The sequence below is a fragment of the Nestor notabilis genome, unplaced genomic scaffold (genome assembly GCF_000696875.1).
Source record: "Nestor notabilis isolate BGI_N333 unplaced genomic scaffold, ASM69687v1 scaffold16471, whole genome shotgun sequence".
NCBI classification, from domain to species: domain Eukaryota; kingdom Metazoa; phylum Chordata; class Aves; order Psittaciformes; family Psittacidae; genus Nestor; species Nestor notabilis.
Window position 1 is genome coordinate 43,143 of NW_009914379.1, and position 20,375 is coordinate 63,517.

General features: G+C 49.9%; 1 protein-coding gene across 1 annotated transcript; it reads left to right on the top strand.

The window, feature by feature from the left end:
- The first annotated feature begins 15,191 nt into the window (after positions 1-15,191).
- Positions 15,192-17,550, top strand: LOC104412816 (grifin-like). The gene is made up of 4 exons (XM_010023636.1): positions 15,192-15,203; positions 16,617-16,678; positions 16,761-16,923; positions 17,386-17,550. Exons 1-4 carry the CDS (start codon positions 15,192-15,194, stop codon positions 17,548-17,550), a joined length of 402 nt encoding a protein of 133 aa, XP_010021938.1.
- Positions 17,551-20,375: the final 2,825 nt, after the last annotated feature.

Here is a 20,375-nt window from a genome sequence, read left to right on the forward strand (position 1 = left end):
ACCCAGCCAAGGGTCCTTTTATTTATGTTCACCATCCTGGCCATGATTACTGCTGCAAAGGGTGTTGATGTTTCCTCCATACTTCCCAATAGCCCTCTGCAAAGTCTGGCACCAGAAGACCAAACTGAAGACCTCCTAAGCTCAAAAGCATATGTGCATTCCTGGGCCAGGTTCCCAAGCTGAGACAGCAGCGGATCTAAGTCTCTGGGTCATGGGCAGTCAATGAAGCATCCTTTACCTGAGTGTTAGCTGCTCCAGCCCCCCATCCTGCCTGCCTGGTAGCATCCGGTCCTTCTCATCCCATTCCCTCTTCCCAGATTGCTACAAAAGCTCCTAGGACCAGTTTACCCCATCCTGTGCAGCAGGGAAAGTGTTTAAGGCGTAGAGGTGTATCAGGGCCACTGCAAGCAGGAAAGAAAAACAAACAGGGACAGGATCTCTCAGCAGACCAGCAGCCCTGCAAAGAGCCACCAGCCCTTGGTGCCCTGGGAGGGTGGGTTTGTTGGGCTCTGGGTGTTGCTGACATAGTTTGCTTTGAGCTGGCACAGGTACAGCTGCAGCCTCCATGCCAAATACATAACCACATCCAGAACCTGCACACCAGCTGTCAGGCTTCCTTAACCCTTTTATCACCAAACTTGTCCTACCCCTCACTCAGTGGGCAACTGGTTTTGTCACCCCTTCAGCCAAGGTAGTTTAGGCTAGGGCTACCTTCCCCAATCCTGCTGTCCCTGCTCATCCGGGTGCTCATGAACAGGTTCCCAAGCATCTGCAGAGATGTTCTGGATGTGCATGGGCATTTCCAACCTATCTGACATCTGCAAACAGACGCACTATAGAGTATACTCCTCATTGCACCGCCAGCACCAAAATCCTGGTGGGAATCTTGGCTGTTCCTGTGCCTCAGTTCCCCATTCATGCTCCAGGACTGCCATTCCCAGGGTCACGGGGGAAAACCTTTGAGGACTTTCCCTCCATCCCCTGATGCTCTGGTGCTTTCCTTTCACCTGATCCCCTCCCATCTCCCTTGTTTGGTTATAACAGTGTGCATCTCTTCCCCACTGAGCTGATGAAAGGGCCTCCTGGTCCCCCCGTCACCCTCCAATGCTCCATCACAGTGAGCCCCTGTCTTGCAGAAGCAGGAATTAAAGTGACTGGCGATGCTTTCAGGCTCATCTAACAACTTCCAGAGCCTTAATTTAATTTAATTACCATCCCCTTCTTATCTTAATCATCCCGCCTGTGTTTATAAACAAAACACTGACTCCCTGCCCCACGGGCTGCAACCTGAGCGCGGTACCTCCCATCTGCACAACTCATTACATTCCTCACTCAGCCCATCTGCCAGATGTCCGCAAGGAAGCCCGTGCAAGCCGGGACTGGAAAACCAGCACAGAAAAGGCACAGAGTTAACTGCTTGTCTTTCATCCGCCAGCCCAGATTTTCCCGGAACGCCTTCTTTGCTCCATGCCCGGGGTGAGGTATTTGGGTTGGGGTTGCTCAGCCCATTCCTTTGCTCTCGCATTGGGGGTGATGGTTCCTGCTGCTGCCAGCTCGGCCCTGGCCTCTCAGGTGGCATGTTTCTGCCAAGCAGACAGCCTGACTGGTTGAATTTAGGGAAAACTGGGATGTTGTGAGCAGCCAGAGTGGTGGCTGCAAACTGCTGCCCAGAAAACATTCAGCAGGGAATGTGCCATGAGCCATCCCAGGTAGAAACGGGCTTCTAGGGATGCCCTGCTCCTGCCAGGGAGCAAGGTGCCATGTCTGGAGCTCAAACAGTGGCTCTTCAACCCCAAAATGAGCCCAGAAATGGAGGAAAAGTCACTCCCTGCACAAAACTGCTGGTCCCATGGATGCAAGTGGTCCCCGCGCCTGGTTTGGAGCATCTTCTTCCTGCAGCGCTGATGAAGGGTGAACCATACTTCAGTTGACTCCGTTCCTACCCCATGGACTTCAAGGCCCTGTTTTGAAGGCTGTCCCTGTTGCTCCTAAAGGATGTTGATCTTCTGAAAACCTGTCTCTTCCCCTCTAGGTAATCCTGATTATCTCAGCCACAGCAAAAGAGAGAGCTGGTAATCTTCCAGTAGAGCTGTTGTTTGGTTTCTCTCATGGCACTGATTTTTAGTCCTTCAAGAGCCCAGATGCTTGCCAGTCTGGACAAACATCACCAAGATAACCCCACTGTTATAAAACGTGAGGTGAGCTCCTGCTAACTGAAGAGATTCTTGTAAACACCAGAACAAGGGACTTGGCTCAATGCAGGCGTAAAAACAAACTTTGGCTCTGACTTCAAAAGCCTCAGAGTTTAAAAAGCAGTTATGATGCAACCTCCTTTGTACGCGAGTGGGGATGGTAATGCTGGTTTCTGCAGGAGGGTGGGATGTGCTGCCTACTCCAGGGGGACGTTTGCAGGATGCTTTGCAAGCCCTCTGTGGTTCAGTGGTGGCAGGTCCATGGAAAACAGCATCCCACTCCCGATGTCTGGATCCTGCCTCTTCTGATGGGAATGGAGGTATGGGGAGGAAATAAAATGTCTTGCTCTGCTTTCTCTCTTTACCATAATACTTGTGTTGCTCCCTGAGCTTTCCTCTGCCCTCCCTCTGGCCAGATGCAGTGAGGCAGATGTACAGAACATCGCTCTGCTGAGATATGGTGTGGCTGGGATGAGTGACCAGCTTAGAGCTATGTGCTGGGAAGAGATCTCAACCAGCCCTTTTCCCATCATCTGGACTCTTGTCAGATTACCATCCATAGGGCAGGCTACATGGCCGGCTGCTGGACCAACTCTGAATAGTTGGTCCATTCTTACAGAGAAAGAAACAGGAACTTTGGGCTGCTTTGTTTTCCTGATCTCACAGCACATCCCAGGTCCTGGAAGCTCCTAATTTATTTCCATGATGCCAGATCCAGGACAGACACACAACTCAGGGACCAGGCACAGCAACAGCCAGACAACATCCAACATCATCTCTCCTGGAGACGTTTTCTTATGCCCTGCAATTTAGCAGCCAGGGAAATGTCAGCAGACCTGTTCTGGAAAGATGCATCCATGAGGTCTAGTGCATTTGGTTGGGAAAGATCTGGGTGAAGCTTGATAAAAGGTAGTATCTTGTATTAGTCTGATGGATAAATCAGGCAGAACCCTGAAGCTGTTTGTGCAGCTCCTGTCAGCAGCTCAGGTTGTAGCACTGATTTAGGCGAAGATTGGTTCAAGTCCCTGTAGACAAATCCTTTCCCAAGTGTCCTGTGTCCTTGGATGGACATCAACATCTCCATGAGAAGGGGCAGATTAAACCACCAGCTCATGGAAGAGAGCTCTTGATCCCTGCAGCACCCAGGGAGCAGTCATACCTGCTGGAAGCAGACAGAAGGGACCCTGAACAGCTAAGAAGACACAACATACAACCATCTTCGTGTCAGACATGATGTCCCCCAGGGGTTTACTGGGGCAAATGAGATCAGAAAACCCTCTAAGGTGGCCACTCCATTGTCCTTCATGCAAGAGTAGGGAGCTGGGGGACAGCACTTGCAGTGAGTTGTTCCCCTTGCACTGGTCGCTGGCAGGAAGAACACAGGTTTTTCCTATTATAACTTAGTCATGGGACTAATAAAGCCTCTTTAATCTTTGTTCGTCGCTTGTATGCACACACGCACACAAAGCTCAGAGTTAAAGTGCAGAGGGAGTCAGCACCTGGCAAAGTCATTATTGGCCACTTTAATTTCTTTCTAATCTGAAGCTAAGGATTAAATCTACAAACCTCTGCCAAGAGAAGAACTTTGCCCACGTGGGAGGAAAGGCTGCGATGGAGGTGTGTGGAGTGGAGAGGGAAGCTGAAGCAGAAGAGGGTGCAAACTGCTCTGTACAGAAGTGGGATGGCCTGGTGGGGTACAGTGGGGAGCTCTCACTGTGCCACGGTGGGTCCTGAGGCCGAGGTGTGGATGGGGAGCAGGGAACCCAACATCCCCTTGTGCTGCTTCCTCTTGCAGGGGGTGGAAATATGTGTATCAGTATTCCTGGATACACACTGCAGCAGCTCCTGGAGATCCCTAACATGGACCTTTCCAAGTGTGCCTGAGCTGGACCCAAAACTGCCTGAGTTTTACTTAAAACCTGTGTCCAGACTAACAAGTTTAACGGAAAGCTTAGAACTCCCTTTCCCCTCACTCAGATGCAGGGTCCCCACCTCTTTATTTCAGACATTCTATCAATAAGGCTGGCTGCAATAAAACCTTATCAACCCATAAAACACACCCTCCCGAGTGCCTGTTCCTGGGGCAAAGCTGTGATAAGGGGCTCAAATACAGGAAACAGCACAAAGAGCTCAACAGCAAAGGCACTTTAGGGAGGTCCTACATAAACAATGGCCTGTCTGCGCGTTAAGCAAGGGGCGGGGAGGATGGCATCCATCCTTACATTGGCATTGCACATGTGTCTGTGGGGTGTGATGGAGAAGAGGAAGGGTCTCTTTTGGTGCTGTGCCAGGTGCGGTGCCCTATAGTGATACACTTGAGTCAGCATCCTTGTCTGAGCTTTTGATCCCACCAGGATTTGGCCAAGGGACACCAGGGTGAATGCAGTCAGTGGTGATGGCAGCAACTGAGCATGGGACTGAGCAAGGCAGGGAGGTTACCTGAGGGAATCCGACGTGGCTGAGTCCAGTAAAACATTTTCTTTTCCATTTTTTTAGATTTACTGTGGAATAACACATAAAGCTCAGTAAATATTATTCAAATACCTGTGGAGTCAGGGCTGGTGTGCTCACATCTGACGGCAGCTTCCTCGTGTCCTTTCTCTGAGCTTGGAAAGATCAACCCATCTGAAAGGAAAATACTTCAGTGACATGTTTACTTTTTTCCCAGCTTGTTTTCTCGCCTGGATGGGAAAGCCTGAGGCTGTCAGGGTTTAAATCCAGCCAGCCTGCTGAGGGCTGGCAGGTGGAGGCACCCGCCACAGCATGCAGGAGTCTCTCACCCTGTCTCCCAAATGCTCTCTGCAGAAGTTAAAGGTTTCATGGCAGTCCGTGCAGGGTGATTGTGTGTCCCAGTCTCCATTTAAATATTCCAGATGATCTGAGTGTTCGTCCCAGCCCAAAGTTGTGTCCTTTGGTATCCACACATTTGATTTTATCCTGCTTTTGACTACTGGCTTGGGAAACCCTCTCCCACCTCAATCCTGATGTTGAGGGATACCATGATCCATCAGCTAAAACGTTTCAATACATAATGCCAAAATAAATAACATTCAATAAACAAAGAGAGCTTCCCCACCCTGTCTGCATAAGCAACATTTCCAGTCCCTGGTTCACTTCTGGGGCTCTTTTCCTCGATGCTCCCAATGTGCCATTCCTAATCCTTTGCAAGGGGACACCAGAGCTGGGGACACTGCTCTCCCTGCTCCCACCCCACCGCCCACAGCAAATAAAACCTCCATCCATCACATCCGAGGATGGTGGTTGACCTCACAGCTGCTGTGTTTCACCAGGGATATAGTCAGAGTTACTACAGTACTTTGCAAGCACAAATCTGGGGACCCTGAGAGTCTGGAGCACCTCTGATGGGCCACAGGAACATTATTAGAAGTTGCCCCACTAAAACAAGGCTTAAACCCATGGTTCTTCCATGGCTTTCACATGCTTTGTTTCCCAAGACAGAGAGGTTGCCCCATCCTAAAATACCACCTTACCTCTTTGTTCCTAGACTCTTCGTGTGGTTTACTAAAAGAGGCATTTTGGCTTGCACCAAGCTGAATGATCTGCCTTATTTTGTGACAGCCATTTACAAATGCTATCAGAAGGGTCTTCTTGTTTTCAGCAAACAGGTAAAACTGGGGAGGATCCAGAACCAATTTCTTTGCAACTCCACTGGAAAGGTGGTTGCATGAAGTACAATTCCCCAGGGCAGCTCCATCTCTCAGCACATAGCCAGCATCATTTGCCCTCCCATCAGGTGAGCTGTGATGGTTTTATGTCATTAGCATTTATCAATGTATCTAAGCTGTAGACTCCACTCCAGCTCCATTTGTACCATGGCCAGATGCCAAGTCAAGCCACACAACCAAGGCTGTTGCATTGACAAGATCATCTTTATCAACCCCAATCCAAGCCTTGTAGGAATGAAGAAGTTAACAGAGATCTGTTTTCATCATTTTCTAGGATTGGCATCATTTATACCCCTCCTTTAATTAACTACACATTGCTTTGTATTAAAAGCCATCTCAGTATTTCAGCTGTGATGGATGCCAAGCTGGCAGCCTCTGAATAACCTAAGGGGCCTCATTGCCCTTTCCAAAACACAGGCTTCTTTCTAGACCTCCTCCCAGCCTAGATATAAGAGTAGGCTTTGGGCCTTGGAGACCAAAACACCCATGTTGCCCTCCACATCATAGCGCCACATCCCTATGCTAAGGTGATGGGCACTGATAAGCACTGGTGGGACCTCCTCCAGGCATGGTCCCTGTGGAGCAGGACCCAGAGGTATGTGATCTACACTGGGATTTTCCCAACTCTTTTCCTTTGTGAGTAGAGTGAGGATTTGAACTCAGCCCTTCCCAAGTGCCGCTGTGGAGCATTAATCCAACAGGGTGCCTCTGTTTCCATGACCCTATTTCCACCCTCAGCGTTACACTCCACTCCAGCTCCATGAGCTGTTCCAGATGTTTTGGAAACCCCCTCACAGTTTGGTAAAAGCTAAAGCTAATTTCTCCCAGCAGCCAGATCTAAAGGAGGAGGAGGAGAAGCGGAGGATGTGATGAGCAGAGCCATGGTCAAATAACCTCTCCCCAGGCTATGATTCACATCAAGTACAAAACAGGATTGATGAAGTGCTGATGCAGGTCAGAGCTACCCCAGATCACTCTTGGAGATGGAGGTTGAAACCCTGCAGCCCCTTTCCTTTCCCATCCATGGGAGCTTTACCCCTCACTGCGGCAGATGGGCATCTCCCTCTGTGCCTGCTCCTTACCCTAAGGGGCTAGAATCCCTCCATCAGCCACGGCAGGAGTGGGAAAGATGGATATAGCACATTCTGGAGTTACAGCTCGGTCCTCAGGTCCTGAGCATGCCTTGGCTTCTCCTGAGCTGCTACTGAGATGCAGATAGGGCTTCAACCCCACTTCCCAGAGCAGGAAAATTGCAGTCAGGGTGTGGATGGGTCTAGGTTGAGCCTTTGGTGGATTAAACCCTTTGCAGGGCACGTGGCATACACCCACACCATGCTCTTGCTGCCAGTTTATATCCCTTCCTCCTGTGGAAATCTTGCACTAACAAATGCTTCATTTATAAAGCATCCCTTCACCTCCCTGCTGAAATTCTCACACCCTGCCCAGTTCTATCCACAACTATATAGAAGCAATTATGTATAAATCCAGCACCAGAAATAGAGAGGGACTGAATCAGCAGCCTGGATTCAGCCTCCACCCAAGTCAGGAGTCTCTGGAAGCTGGACCTGCCTCCAGACTTTGTGGCTAGAGCCCATCTGCAACTCTAAAAGCCAGAATGAAAATAAAGATGAAACCAAATAACATGGCATCTCCTTGCCTTGACCACAGCCTCCCTGGGGCAGTGACTGTCTTTGTGTTTGTCTCAAGAAGAACAATTTTACTGTCTGTAAAAGAAGAGCTGGAACAGGGTCAGGGAGTCTCACTGCGGGAAGGGGCAGAGAGGAGCAGATCTCCCAAGGGGGAGCTGGGTTCTTTGCTCCTCCAGCTCTGGAGGAGCAGGCAGCAGGACAGTCAGCAACAAACGTGGCTATAGGGAAGGATACACTTCCCCTTCTTCATTCCTCAGCACCACCATGTGTCCCAGAATCTCCGACAATCATGGTACCATTGGATACCACCTCCTTGGCTTCCCTTGGTGCAGTCCCAGGCTCCGAGACGTGACAGCAAGACAGTTAATCCTGGTGCCCAGCCCTGTAGCGTGGTCTGGGAAGAGGATGGAGGGAAGGCAGACAAAGGATACAGGCATTTGGTTAAAAGCACCTCCCAGCCCCTGGGCAGGCCAGGAGACTGATGGCCCTGGTAGGCAGCTTGGTCCTTTCCAACTGAAACAGGACCATCCCTTGCTCTGGAACACAGGGAGTTGCAATTTAGCAACATGAACTTGTGTCTCTCGGTCTGAGCTATCCTGGTCACACCAGGAAAGAAATGCATTTGGTTCCCTAAATGGGAGGAAGGTTTTTGTCATCATCGTCATTTTTCTAGTTTCAGTCTTTGTCAGCAGCCCTTCCTCTTCCTCCCTGCTCTCCGAAATAGCTGCATCCTCCTCCCCAGCTGCATCTCGCATGTTGCTGCAGCACCCAGCACTTCTTCTCAGCCACCAGCCCTGTGTAGCAAAGTTCAGAGTCCACATGGAAAGGACCAAGCCTCCAGGCTCAGGGGTTTGTTGACTTGGTGGCCTGTGGCACATGTATATGGGGTCTTGCTGGAACGGGTACCCTTTGGATGTGTGTCAGGCCCTGCCAGGCTGAAAATGCACTTCCCAACATTCACCTCCAGCCTGTTATCCCACCTTGCCCCAGAGGCTGGGATGGGGAGTGAAACCTACATCCCCTCTGCAGACATCACCGTCCTTTATGCCACTGATGCAGCAGGGCAGATGACAGCCTGGTGCTGGAAGGTTTGTGACACTGATGGTCTCGTCATTTCCTTCTCTTTTGAACCTTTTCTTTCTCCTTTGGTGTTTTTTAACATCTGACCCCAAACTGGACCTTCTCTAGGACCCAGCCTGTAGGACTGCTATTTTCAGGGTTGATGGGGACATCAAACACAAGCATGGGAAGGTTTGCATGACAACAATGACTCCTTATGTTAATAAATTTCAATTTAAAATGGTGGAAAAGCAGGGCTGCTCAAATCCTGATATCCCCAAACCAGAGCCATCCTCATAAAACCTGCCAGGAGCCAGCAGGGCTCCAGCACATGGGATACACCTGTGTCTGGCTGCTCCATGAACCTCAGAGCAGCCCCAAAACCTCGCAGGTCTCTTCCTTCCAATTACAGGCTTCCTTCTCCTCTGTGTCTTCTCCAAACCCACCTGTAGGCATGAGGCTGAGGCTCCAACCCACGTGTTGGTCCCTGGGGGAGGAATCCAGGCTTTGATACGTGGAGCGTGGCCCGCCTGTGCTGTGCTCAGGCCTGTTGCCATGTGTTCTCCCTGGCCAAGGAGCTGGCATGAAGCTTGCAGGGGAGAGCATCATCAAGAGGTGGTTGTGCTGTTACTTGCGTTCACAGCCCAGTGCAGGAGCAGAGCATGCCACCAAGCTGCAGCCCCTCTAGTGATGTGCCTCCCCCCTTCCCTTTGTGTTTTGGGGCAGTAAATCACTCAATATAGAATATGAGCTGCTCAGACAGAGGAAGCCTGGCCTTTGGAGACTAACCTCACCTGGGAAGCTGCTGGGAAACACTTCTGAACTGGCAAGAGTTCGCAGTGAGGGGATGCGGGATGAAGGGGGCTTCAGCAATGCTGATGGTGTTCCCCAGGAACCAGGGATTCAATGTAAAACTGAGCAGGGAGAGTTTGAATGTATCCCCCCCTCCTCCTGGGGATCTGTTATTGCTTTAGCTCTGAGCCAGAGACCACCATGGAAGGACACGCAGTACACCCACACTGACTCTGAGGAGCATGGCGAGGCCCAGCGCCAGCTCTCCTCCTTCCCCATTAATCACCAGGAAGAGGGAGACAGATGCCTCCCCAGGGAGTTTGGAAGGTATCCCCAAGGAGCAGGATAAATCAGGTCCCTGCATATGCAACGGGGCAATTATTTACGGATGATCAAATATTTGCTCTATGAACCCTGGGCAATAAACAACAGCCTGTGCCAGGTCGTGTGTTTACCTTCTGCTTGCCTGCACCTCACAGTGCTGAGCAGGAGTGATGGGTGAGCCATGCCCCAAACCCACCACTTCCTTTCTAGCTGGTGAGGGCAATGGGACCTGCTTTGATGTAGCTTTACTGCCTTCTCCATGGGGGACTGAGCAAAAAGTGATGAAGTCCTGGTTCACAAAGACTGGCTGGATAACGATGCAGCAGGTATGGATACCCACCGGCTGGGATGTGCTGCCTGCAGCAACATTTGTGTTGCAGCACGTGTAGCTGCCCTGAGCCAAGGAAGTAAGAGTAGATATAACCTGAGCTCAACTGCTCTCTCTGCCTAATGCCTTTCACCTCTGGCTCAGTTTCTGGCTGGAGCCTGGCCATCCCTGTGTCATGAGTAGAGTCCAGGTGGCAGCAAGCAGTGCCTGGTGGGGATGCCCATATAAGAGCAAATTTGAGCTCCAGATCATAAACTAAACCCTCCTTTTTCATTTACTCATCTGACCCGGCGGTGCTGGAGCTGATAATGCTGGTTTCCTTTTAAGCAGAGGCTAGTCATAAATAAAATAAACCAGGCGTGCTTTGTGTTTCCACTGCCTTGCCTTTCATCCCTGCTCCTCAAAGCGGCACAAAGGGAAGTCCTGAGCGACAAGCAGGACATGTGCAGGGACAGCAACAGCTCCGGGCTTGGCCTCAGTTGCACTTGTGCCAGTTCATGGGACAAGTGGGACAGGGGTGGGATCGCTTTTCCCCTTTTATCTGCATGGGGAAAGGGTGCAACGGGAGGCAGAGATTTTGCTTGCAGTGATTCACATTCACTGCGCTGCCCAGGACCAGACCAGGCTCCCTTCCCCACTTATTGGCCAACAAGCATAAAACCAGATTTCATACCCAGATGACTGATGGGGAAGAGGATGTGACCTCCCCTTCCCCAGCATCAGTGCCTAACTGGGAGGACGATGGGACATGCCAAAAAGCAGCCAAAGGATGGAAGATATGATAGATTCTGGCCCCAGAAGCCATCAGCACCAAGGCCATCCCCAGCGGCTTGTTAGTGGAGCTGACACTCCAATGAGGTGCAGGAAGCTCAGTCAACACCAGGCAGAGTGTGCTAGGGTGTCAGTGTCTCCTTGTTTCCCTTGCCACCTTACAGGGTGTGATGTTTTCTTTCCTTGCTCTCTGACAAGCTGCCTGGGGATGTTTAGGCTGAGTGGCTGCAAGGGACTCCTTCTGCAAGGCACGCTGAGAAAGTCTCCTCAAAGCAGGTTTGAGAGGTGCAGGCTGCAGAGCTGACCCCCATCCCACAGAATAGCAGGTGTTGCATCAAGATCTTCAAGAGTTAGACCCATGTGTGGCTTTTTGTATGATTATTGTTTGTCTCCGGGATTTGCCTGGAGTCTCCAGCCCTCTTCTGGCCAGTCCGGTAAAGCACAGCAAGGGAGGACTGCAGAAGTCTAGATCCCAAAGCCTGCTGCACCGAGGTTTAATTCAAAAGAGTTGTAGCCATAAATAGTGTTTCCCTCTCCAGCACTAAGCCTGGAGGAGCATTTGCACCATCCAGCCCTGGCAGACAAGAAGATGACTGGTCTCTGGATGCTGGCTGTAAACAAGCAGCGCTGGAGAGAGCTCCCAACCGGGAGCAGGGAGTTAACGCAGAGCTGTAGGTCTGGGGGAAAGGGAATCAGGGTGAGCTGGCAAAACAACGTGCCAAAATCCTTCCCAGAGCAACACGCTCCTGAGGCGGTGCTGCTGGAGCAGAGGGCTGACTCCTGATTGCACGGGGGAGGTTTAGGAATTCCCTGGAGAAACTGGAATGGCTGTGGAAGAGGTATAAATACTGACAAGTGGCAGAGAAGCAAGTCTGGAGAAGCCTCACACAATGACACATGCTGGCGAAAGCACAGCCCCTGGTTTGGTGGGGAAGGATCCGGGAAACCCACTTGGATTTGGGATAACATGCTCACCCTCTGAGAAGGAGCTGAGCCTGCCTGGAGCAATGCCCGAAGCTCTACTTGCACCCGAGCTATTGTTTCACTATATTTTAATTTCTGCAAAGCTGTTGTCTTAAAACAAAGACCATAGGGGGTTAGGAAAGACATTGAGTCACTCTGGCTCCAGAGATGGAGGAAAAGGCCTGAGTCCTTGGGCTGGAGAAGGGAGTCATGGTGCTCTCCCCATGCAGGTAATGGGTGGTGGCTGGATGGGGATGCTCAAAGCTATGGCATCACTTGCAGTCTCACTGTTGTGCCCAGCCTGGCAGGTAGTTAGAACCCACCACTAAAAATACATCATTTCTCAGCTTAATATGAAGTTATTCCACAAGACTGCAGGTCTGGAGGCCCCTGGGCTAGCCCTAAGAGAGTTAGCCAAGAGTGATTCCAAGAGAAGCCCAGCTCTGGCTGTATCCCTGTGGCCACATCCACCCTGCTATGGCCACTAGGTACCAAAGCAGCTTTGCAAGTCCATGGGCCACACAGGAGCACTGGGCTGGCTTGTTTGCATTGGTCTATTTAAGGAGCATGGGTTGATTTGTGATCACAGGCCTCCAGCAGGGTTATATTGCTGAGGTCAAGTGGATACTATCTATGTATGTGAGTACACATATGGGTGAATATTAATTGGAGACAGGGCTGTGCAATAATGCCTGAGGACACATATAGCAACATAAGGCAGGCATGGGCACAGCTAGGTCTGTGTGCTGATGTTCCTGGCTGGCAGAACACACTCAGATAGGGGACAACATACCCACCACTCACATCAGGGCTCGACTGAGTTAACCATGGGGTGGACACGTCTTTCTTACAAGACCTCACAGTAAAACCTAGGCAGAGCCAGGCAGGACACAAGGAGAGGACCCTTGTACAGTGTGTATTGTTGAGCAGTGTCCAGGTCCTGAACATCCAGGCTCTGTGTTTGGAGACCTCTAGAGGCTGATGGAAATTATCACAGGTCTAGAAACGCACCCGGTGTAGCACGGGGGAGCCTTGCATGAGAACTCCCGTGGGAAGTACGGCGCTGAGCTCCTCACTGGGTGTTTCTGCCGCTTTGTTTGTGACAGAAAAACAACGTCTTGGTTGTTTGTGGGACAAACAACCGAGAGCAGCACATGCTTGAGGAAAGGTGCATGGTTGTATGAGCAAATGACTGGCAAATGTATAAGCAGGTCTGCTAATGCCTCCCCTGCAGTTAACCAAACCATCAGTTTACCTCCTTCTTTCCTATATTAGACTTCCTCCACCTCAGCCTGTCTTTTCTGTATCCCAGTGGCACACAATCAGCGTGCTGGAGATTTTTCCATCCATCATCAAGGAGAGGGAAAAGTTATGTCATTAAGAACTAACCACCCAGTGCTGTCTCCAGCATGTGAGATCTTAAACATATTTACAGTTCCTTCCTCCTTGCTAAGCAGACAGATGCTATGACAGCCTCTGAGCAGCAGCACAGAGGCAAATAAAAGTACACCTGTAAAACCAGTTGGTATTTGGGCACCATTTACTGGTGAAACACCACTTGCATCCTTCCCCAGCAACTTTTCTTGCTCTCACTGAAATGCCAACAGGAAACAAAGCCTTGAGTTTTGGGAAGTAGTGAGCATCTCAGAAGTTGCTCTCCCCAAAACTAGAGCAATCTGAATTCCCCTCCCTTCCTTGAGAGTTCTCCCATCTCTCCAAACCTGCCTTCACTGGCTGTTTTTCCATGGGTTGATATCCCCTGCTATCCCACTGCACCCTGACCTGCACTGTGGTGCCCAAGCCTTCCCCAATGCACTGATTTCATTAGCACAGTTGTGATAAAGCTGGCACAGTTATTTAGCTTTCAGCTCACTCCATAGCTATGTGCAGGAAACTGGTTTTGCCCAGCGTCTCAAAAGCAGTTCCTTCTCCATATAGTCCCTTCTCCCTGCAGTCCTTTGCCTGTCTGGCAGGAGAAACAATCAGGGAGGGATGATTTAAGGGTGAAAACACAACTTTGGATTCAGGCCATAAGTAGAGAAGACATACAGCTGGGCATGTTGGAGGCGCCAATGTCCAGCATCCTATGGAAGCCCAAGGGGGGATGGGTGGGATGTCCCTGGCCCTGGCACCACCACCTCAGCACCTCTGCTGCTGGCTCACAGATTCCTTGCATGTCCCAATGCTGCCATCTGTAGCACAGAGCTCTGCTCCACTGCTCCCTGGCACAGAGCAAGGAGACCACAGCTCAGCTTCACAAGCTTCAGTTCTGTAGGAGTCCAAATGGGCAAATCCCAGCTGGGACTTGGCTTTTTCAGCCCCAAGAGAGGTTGTTGGCTTCCATGTCCACTGGAGTGCATTTTTAATCATCTGCCAAGGGCACCAGAGCCTGGGATAGATGCTCTCATTCTCCTTATCTGCTGGAAATAAAATAAACACATTAAGTCACATCAGCACTGCAGCCCAAACAGTAACGAAGTTATAACCACAAAAGCCATGGATTCCTGTAGGACCAGCCAGGAAGCACTGCAGCCTCCCATGCATGCAGGGATGGGGCCAGCATCTGGTTTTAATGCATTTTCCCTGTGAAGAGGAGGGGGTGCATCCATCACTCCCTTCCCTGGCTCACTTCACCCAGCTGTACATGCTGACTCTCACTATGAAAATCCCCATCACTGAAATTCATTTCATTGCTCATTTCTTGGTGCTTTTCCATGACAGGAAATATCGGACAAAGGCTCCCAAATCCCTGCATTGTTCCCAGGGTGAAGGGAAGCACAGAGCCAGGGCGTGCTGAGCTCAGCACAGCAGCATCCCGAGTCCCACCGACTCCAGTGCGCTGCGAGGTGGAAAAGCAGCTCTGACAGAGCTGGCATCAGCTTGTTTCAGACCAGGCTGTGACCCACAGAGAGTGAGCAGAAAGAATACAGGGAGAAAAAGAAACCTCTGGCGGTCAGAGTGAAGCTGAGCCCCTGTAGGAGCCACCTTATCTCCTCTGCCACCTCCCCTCTCTCTGGACCTTGCTGTGAATGGGACTGCCAGTATCTCCCTCAGCTTTGTGAGGCTCCATCCATCCTTCCTTCACGCATCACACACAGATCACAGCCTGAATGCCTGTCTGCCCCTTCATTGCTGCACACCAGCTCCATCACACACAGCTCAGGATTGCCTGGTCACCACTGCCTTTGTGCGGGCAGCAGCAGGGCTGGATTAGCCCTGCACGCATGAGCAGGCTGACCCCGCTGGGCAGGCAGCAGGATTTACTGCTCCCCATGTCCCAGCCATCTGACAGCCTGCTCTGAAAGCAAGACCTCAGCCCCTGTTGATGCTAATCCCCACACACGTGGGCTCAAGGCTGGTGGCCTCTATATAGACCCCTCTGGCCATGCACCCAAGGTGGATCTGCAGCACAAGGACAAGCGAGAGGATGGCATTGAGGGTAAGTGCTGGGGACAGGGTCTGGCACAGCCTGGTCTGTCTGAGGGTTATGGCATGGGGTCAGGCAGTGGGTAAAGTGGCACAGATCAAGGCAAGAAAGGTACAAATCCTGAAAGACACGGATGCTACTTGTGGTGCTGCCCTTATTTCAGTCTGGTCCAGACCATTGCAAAACTGTGACCTTCATGGCTCTCGACAAAGGGCAATAGGAAGGATGTTTCATCTTAGTTACACCAGGGCTGGTCTGGGGTAATGCTGCCCTAATGGCAGCACTTCTGGCTAGGAGGGTTTGGGCTGAGGCTGAAATATAACCAATGCTTTGCCATCAGTTCCCTCTGCGACAGCCAACAGCAAAGAGGGAACTGCTGTTTCCTGCGCATATGGTGTGTCTTTTGCTGGGGTTGTTGCAGTGATGACAAGCCAAGGGTCAAGGCAAGGTGAACCTGGGTGCTGCCATCACAACTGGTTTAAAAAAGGATCATCAGCTCTATCAGCTCTCTGTGTTTCACAGGGCTGAACACCAGTGTGGTCAGAGCCTTTAAACGACCATGTGCAGGTTCCCAAAGCTGCCCTCCAAAAGTGGCCAGGCACAACGGTGTGAGGTCGGCCATGGTCATGTCTCAGCTCCTGCCCAAAAACATGCATATCACAAAAATGCATTGGGAATGGGAAATCATGGCAGATAAAGAAACAGGAAGGGAAAGGCAGTGGAGGTGCCAAGGCTGGAAAGATCTTCCCAGTGTGAGCAATAAGTCTGGGAGAGGGGGATGCTCAGAAATGCAAGATCATTAGAGTGCTAAAAAAAGCAGGGTGAAATGGCCAAACACTTCTTATTAAAATGAGTTATTTAATAAAGCTATGTATTATTTAAAATAAAAAAAGATAATTTTCCCAGTCATTTTATGCCAGTTTAAACATGGAGATGGGGAGGAGTAAGTGGAATGGGGGATCAGGCAGGAGCTTATGGGAAGAGTACCCTCACGCAATGCTAGATGAGCACAGGCCGGATGCCGTGTTACACCCATTCCTTGTCTTTCACACCCTGGTTCAAAGCAGATTTTGTATTGCCCAGGCAGGGAGAGCAGCAGAGTGTGTATCTTGCTGACTTTGAAGGCATCCAGGTTCTTTAATTTTTGCTCCCTAATCCCACCCAGCTCTTTATAAAAGACCTCAGAGACAGCAAATCCCACTTCATCCACTGGATGTTAGAGCATCATCATTTCTTATCAATTTAGAGCCACTGAGATTATACAGAAGTGAGAAAAAGGCAGAGGCAGAGTGTGCACCTACATGGGAATGGGGAAGAAAGGAGAAAATGATGAGAGGGTGAGAAAGATGGAGAAGTATAAGGAATAAATAGGGTTGTGCATCTCTCCTACCTTGCCATGCTTCACCATCACCTCCCTGTTGGCAGTTCGAGGCCCTGTACCCAGAGGGGATGAAAGTCAAGGGTGAGACCAGTTCCAGCACAAGCATGTAAGGACACTGCTTGCAGCAACCCCAGCTCACAAGAGCCAGCAGCATCGCTCCATCACATCTTTCTCTCTCTCTCTCTTAGGTTTGAAATTAACTTGCTCTGTGATCCTGGAGACCAAATTGCTCTTCACTTTAACCCTCGCTTCTCCAGCTCCAGGATTGTCTGCAACTCCTTCCTTGCCAACCACTGGGGGAAGGAAGAGGTTAATAACACCTTCCCCTTCAAAGCAAAGGAGTCATTCCAGGTAACCCCATGTCACCTCATAGGCTTCCTCAGGTGGTGGGACAGGAGTGACCCAGCCAATATTGGGGCACTCTGCATGGATCTAGCCCTTTTCTGACAACACTATACCAAGTAACATCCTCTCTCTGGCTCTGTCTCCTGTTAGCATTTCTGTTGTACCCTGCTTTGCTGCCGATTTGCACCCATCTCTGGCACAGACATGCAGAGCTCCAGCAGTAATTCCTGGATGCTCCATTTGTTTTCAATTTAGGCTTTGCTTTATCACCAGTTTCTGCTATCATGAAGTGAATACCTCAGTTATTTCCCTTTTTTTCCCAAAATGAGGGTAAGCAGTGTGTGCGTCAGCTCTGGCAGGGTTGTGTAGATGCACGTACCCAGATCCAGACCCTCACAGACATGATGGCAGCAAGGTCCAGTAAGGAAGTGTGGCCACGTGGTGAACCTAACACAGTCTCTCTTTCAGGTTGAAATCTACTCTGACCAGGACTATTTCCACATTTTCATTGATGAAAACAAAATCTTGCAGTACAAGCATCGGCAGAAGCGGCTTTCATCCATCACCAAGCTGCAGATTCTCAATGATATTGCCATTTCTTCAGTGGAAATCACCAAACGAGGCCTTTACTAGAGAATGGAGTTGGGACAGCCTCGCAGACCATTCCTCCTTAAGCTCCTCATCTAACCAAGGGACCATCTCCTCCATTTCTCCACCCAGCATATACCATCATCAGCCAGGGAGATAGTCACATATGTCCTCATAGAGGAAGTGATGGTCATTCACATCGCATGTCACTAAAACAACACCACGTCACTGACTGTAGCCCAGATCATCAAAGACCTTCTGCCTCTATGCCTTAGGGTGCACAATGGGCTCTGTAGGTCTTTGCTGTTCAACAGCCTGACAGCTCACCACAGCACATAGACATCTGCCTTGATTCGTCTGGACACCTGGAATGTTACCATAGAAGCTGTGCTTGCCCAAGAGTAGGGTATGAGTTAGCACTAGTCCTCAGTTTGCCACATGGTGAAAGAAGTAATAAGTGCAGATATTAGGGATGGAAACAGACATTTCTTCCCAGGAGCTGGGTAAAAATGCTACCAATACTTGACAATAAAATCAAACATGGAAATCCCTGCTGAGACATCCCTCACTGGGCAGATCAATCAGGTTATTCGTTCCCTGCAAAGCTCCAGTACCTGGTGTGAACAAGGGCTGGTGACTGGGCAGGACACAGGCTGCTTGGTTTTGGCACTGGGAAAATACTTCCTTTTTGCTTTATGGGCTAGCACAAAATGAAGGCCCTTTGTAGGTAGAACAGGGTGATAAGATCCAAGATATTTCCAGAGGTTCCTTTCACCAGATGAGGAATGTTTGCTCAGCCTGAGTCCTGCCAACTCCAGGCTTCTTAGATGGGCCCTAAAAGCAATGTAGTGGGTCAGAAAAGGGTAGAAGCTTAAATAGACACATAAAAGGACACGGTCCCTTCATCATACACAAAAAACACAGCTGGACTCCAAACAAAAGTAGATCAGGGTCTAGAAACTATAACAAGTCTGGAACAAACAAAAATGCCATTATTTGTGACATTATTCTGGCTTTTTTTCCCCCCTTTCTCTGCTTTCTTGTTTTCTTTTCTCCTCCTTTTTAGTTGTCTTTCAAGACAATCCACTTGTCCCTTGCACCCTCTTCTCTTTTCCACCCTCTTCCTCGGAGCACAACGTATCCCTGGCTCTTTGGCATGGCCACAGCAGGCTAAAAAGATGTTATTTTTACTTTGTTTTAATTACACGCATCATAAGCAGCGTAGTGTCACAGTGTTAAAATCTGAACAGCAACTCACTCCAAAAATGCAATTACAGCTGCCCCCATATCGCTCCTTGTTCCTCAGACATAAGACAGACCACATTCCTGATGGAAAAAGCAAAGATGATCCCGCCTTGCCAGTCCTTTCCATCAAGGAGAAATTACTTGGTAAGAAGTCAGCCCTGATCCATCCTTGCCTTTGGGGGAGACCTCTGAAGGTCACAGCATTGCTTCAGCCTTTGCTCAGTGCTCAAATTGGCCATTCCCAAACCTTCCCTCTATTTATAGTTTTAAGGACTTATGAGGAAGAGGTGACTGTGTAGCCAACCACAACACATGATGCCACAGAACTGATATTTATGAGACTGCTAAAAAGTCTATAATGTTTTTCCACACTATAAAGTGCCATAACTGGAAACCACCCTGTTCTCATGGCAAAGAGCACAACAGGAACACAAAATGGTCCCAGATGGTATCTCCTCCCTCCAAACAGAGCAGAAAATCCTCTTTGGAAATGGCCAGTCTTGGTTGCACGTCAGGAAGGCTGGAGATGGTGACACTTCCTCTGGCCTGGAATAAATCCATCAGAACAGGGACAAGAGGGTTGGCTCAAGTTCTGGTTGCCACGATGTAATGCAGGTGTTCAACCAACTTTACTCTTACTGGCATCCCTTCAGTAAAACAGGCACAAACAGATTAAAGCAGGCTCCCTGGGATCTCTGTGTCACACATCTGGTAATGCTGAGCTGCATTTGAGAGAAAATGGTCTTTTTATTCTTTGGGGATTGATAGGTCAGTTCTCATGGAGGAAAAGTGATTAAATCATTTATAAGGCTAATACTTTGTACTTATATGGCTCCAAACTCCATCTACAGCCACTGCTGCAGAAACACAGCATGATTTCATTGTTCTCCAGAAGCAGACACCAAAAAAAACTGAGATAGTGGCAGAGATTATGTCCCGATTCCTAAGCATGTTTCCCCAAGCTTCTGCCAGCAGCTGATCTCACTCCATAACCATCTGCACCAAGACAGCCCGATCTCTCCTGACACATCCACAGCACTGCTGCTGCTTTCAGGATTTTATCTGCTGCCTCCTCCAGCCCAAACACGCCCAAGGGTGAAGGAATCATCAGAGCAAGAGAGGTTTGGGGAGCTACAGAGCATGTCTTGGAGGAAAACTCCAGGGCTGGCTGTTAATAGCTCTTTGGCACAGTTTTATGGAGAATGAGAGATGCCCTCCAGGACTGTGATCCTCATCTGCCCCTTAAGGAGGAACTCCAGAGGAGAGTAAAACCTCACAATTATGATGGTCTATTAGACTCTCAGGAGGGGGGTTGGCACATCAGGCTTGCACAGAGGCGTTGCATGCTGGTATTGAGGCAATCAAAGGGAACAAATAAATCCTCCTTCCAAAGTTTAACCAGTCTTCCCATTCATGACCCAGGGTTTGAAACCGGGGAGGGATCCGATGAAGACAAGCTCCTACCCAGGGGTGATTTTCGAGAAGGAGGAAGACTTTTGAAGGGGAAGGAGCAGAGGCAGATAGGACTGCAGCTCTGGGTGGCACCTGCATTTCACTGCCCATTCTAAAGGCTGAGCTTGGTGGTTTTGCTGTGGCCAAATGCAGCACAAGAGCTGGGCTGAAAC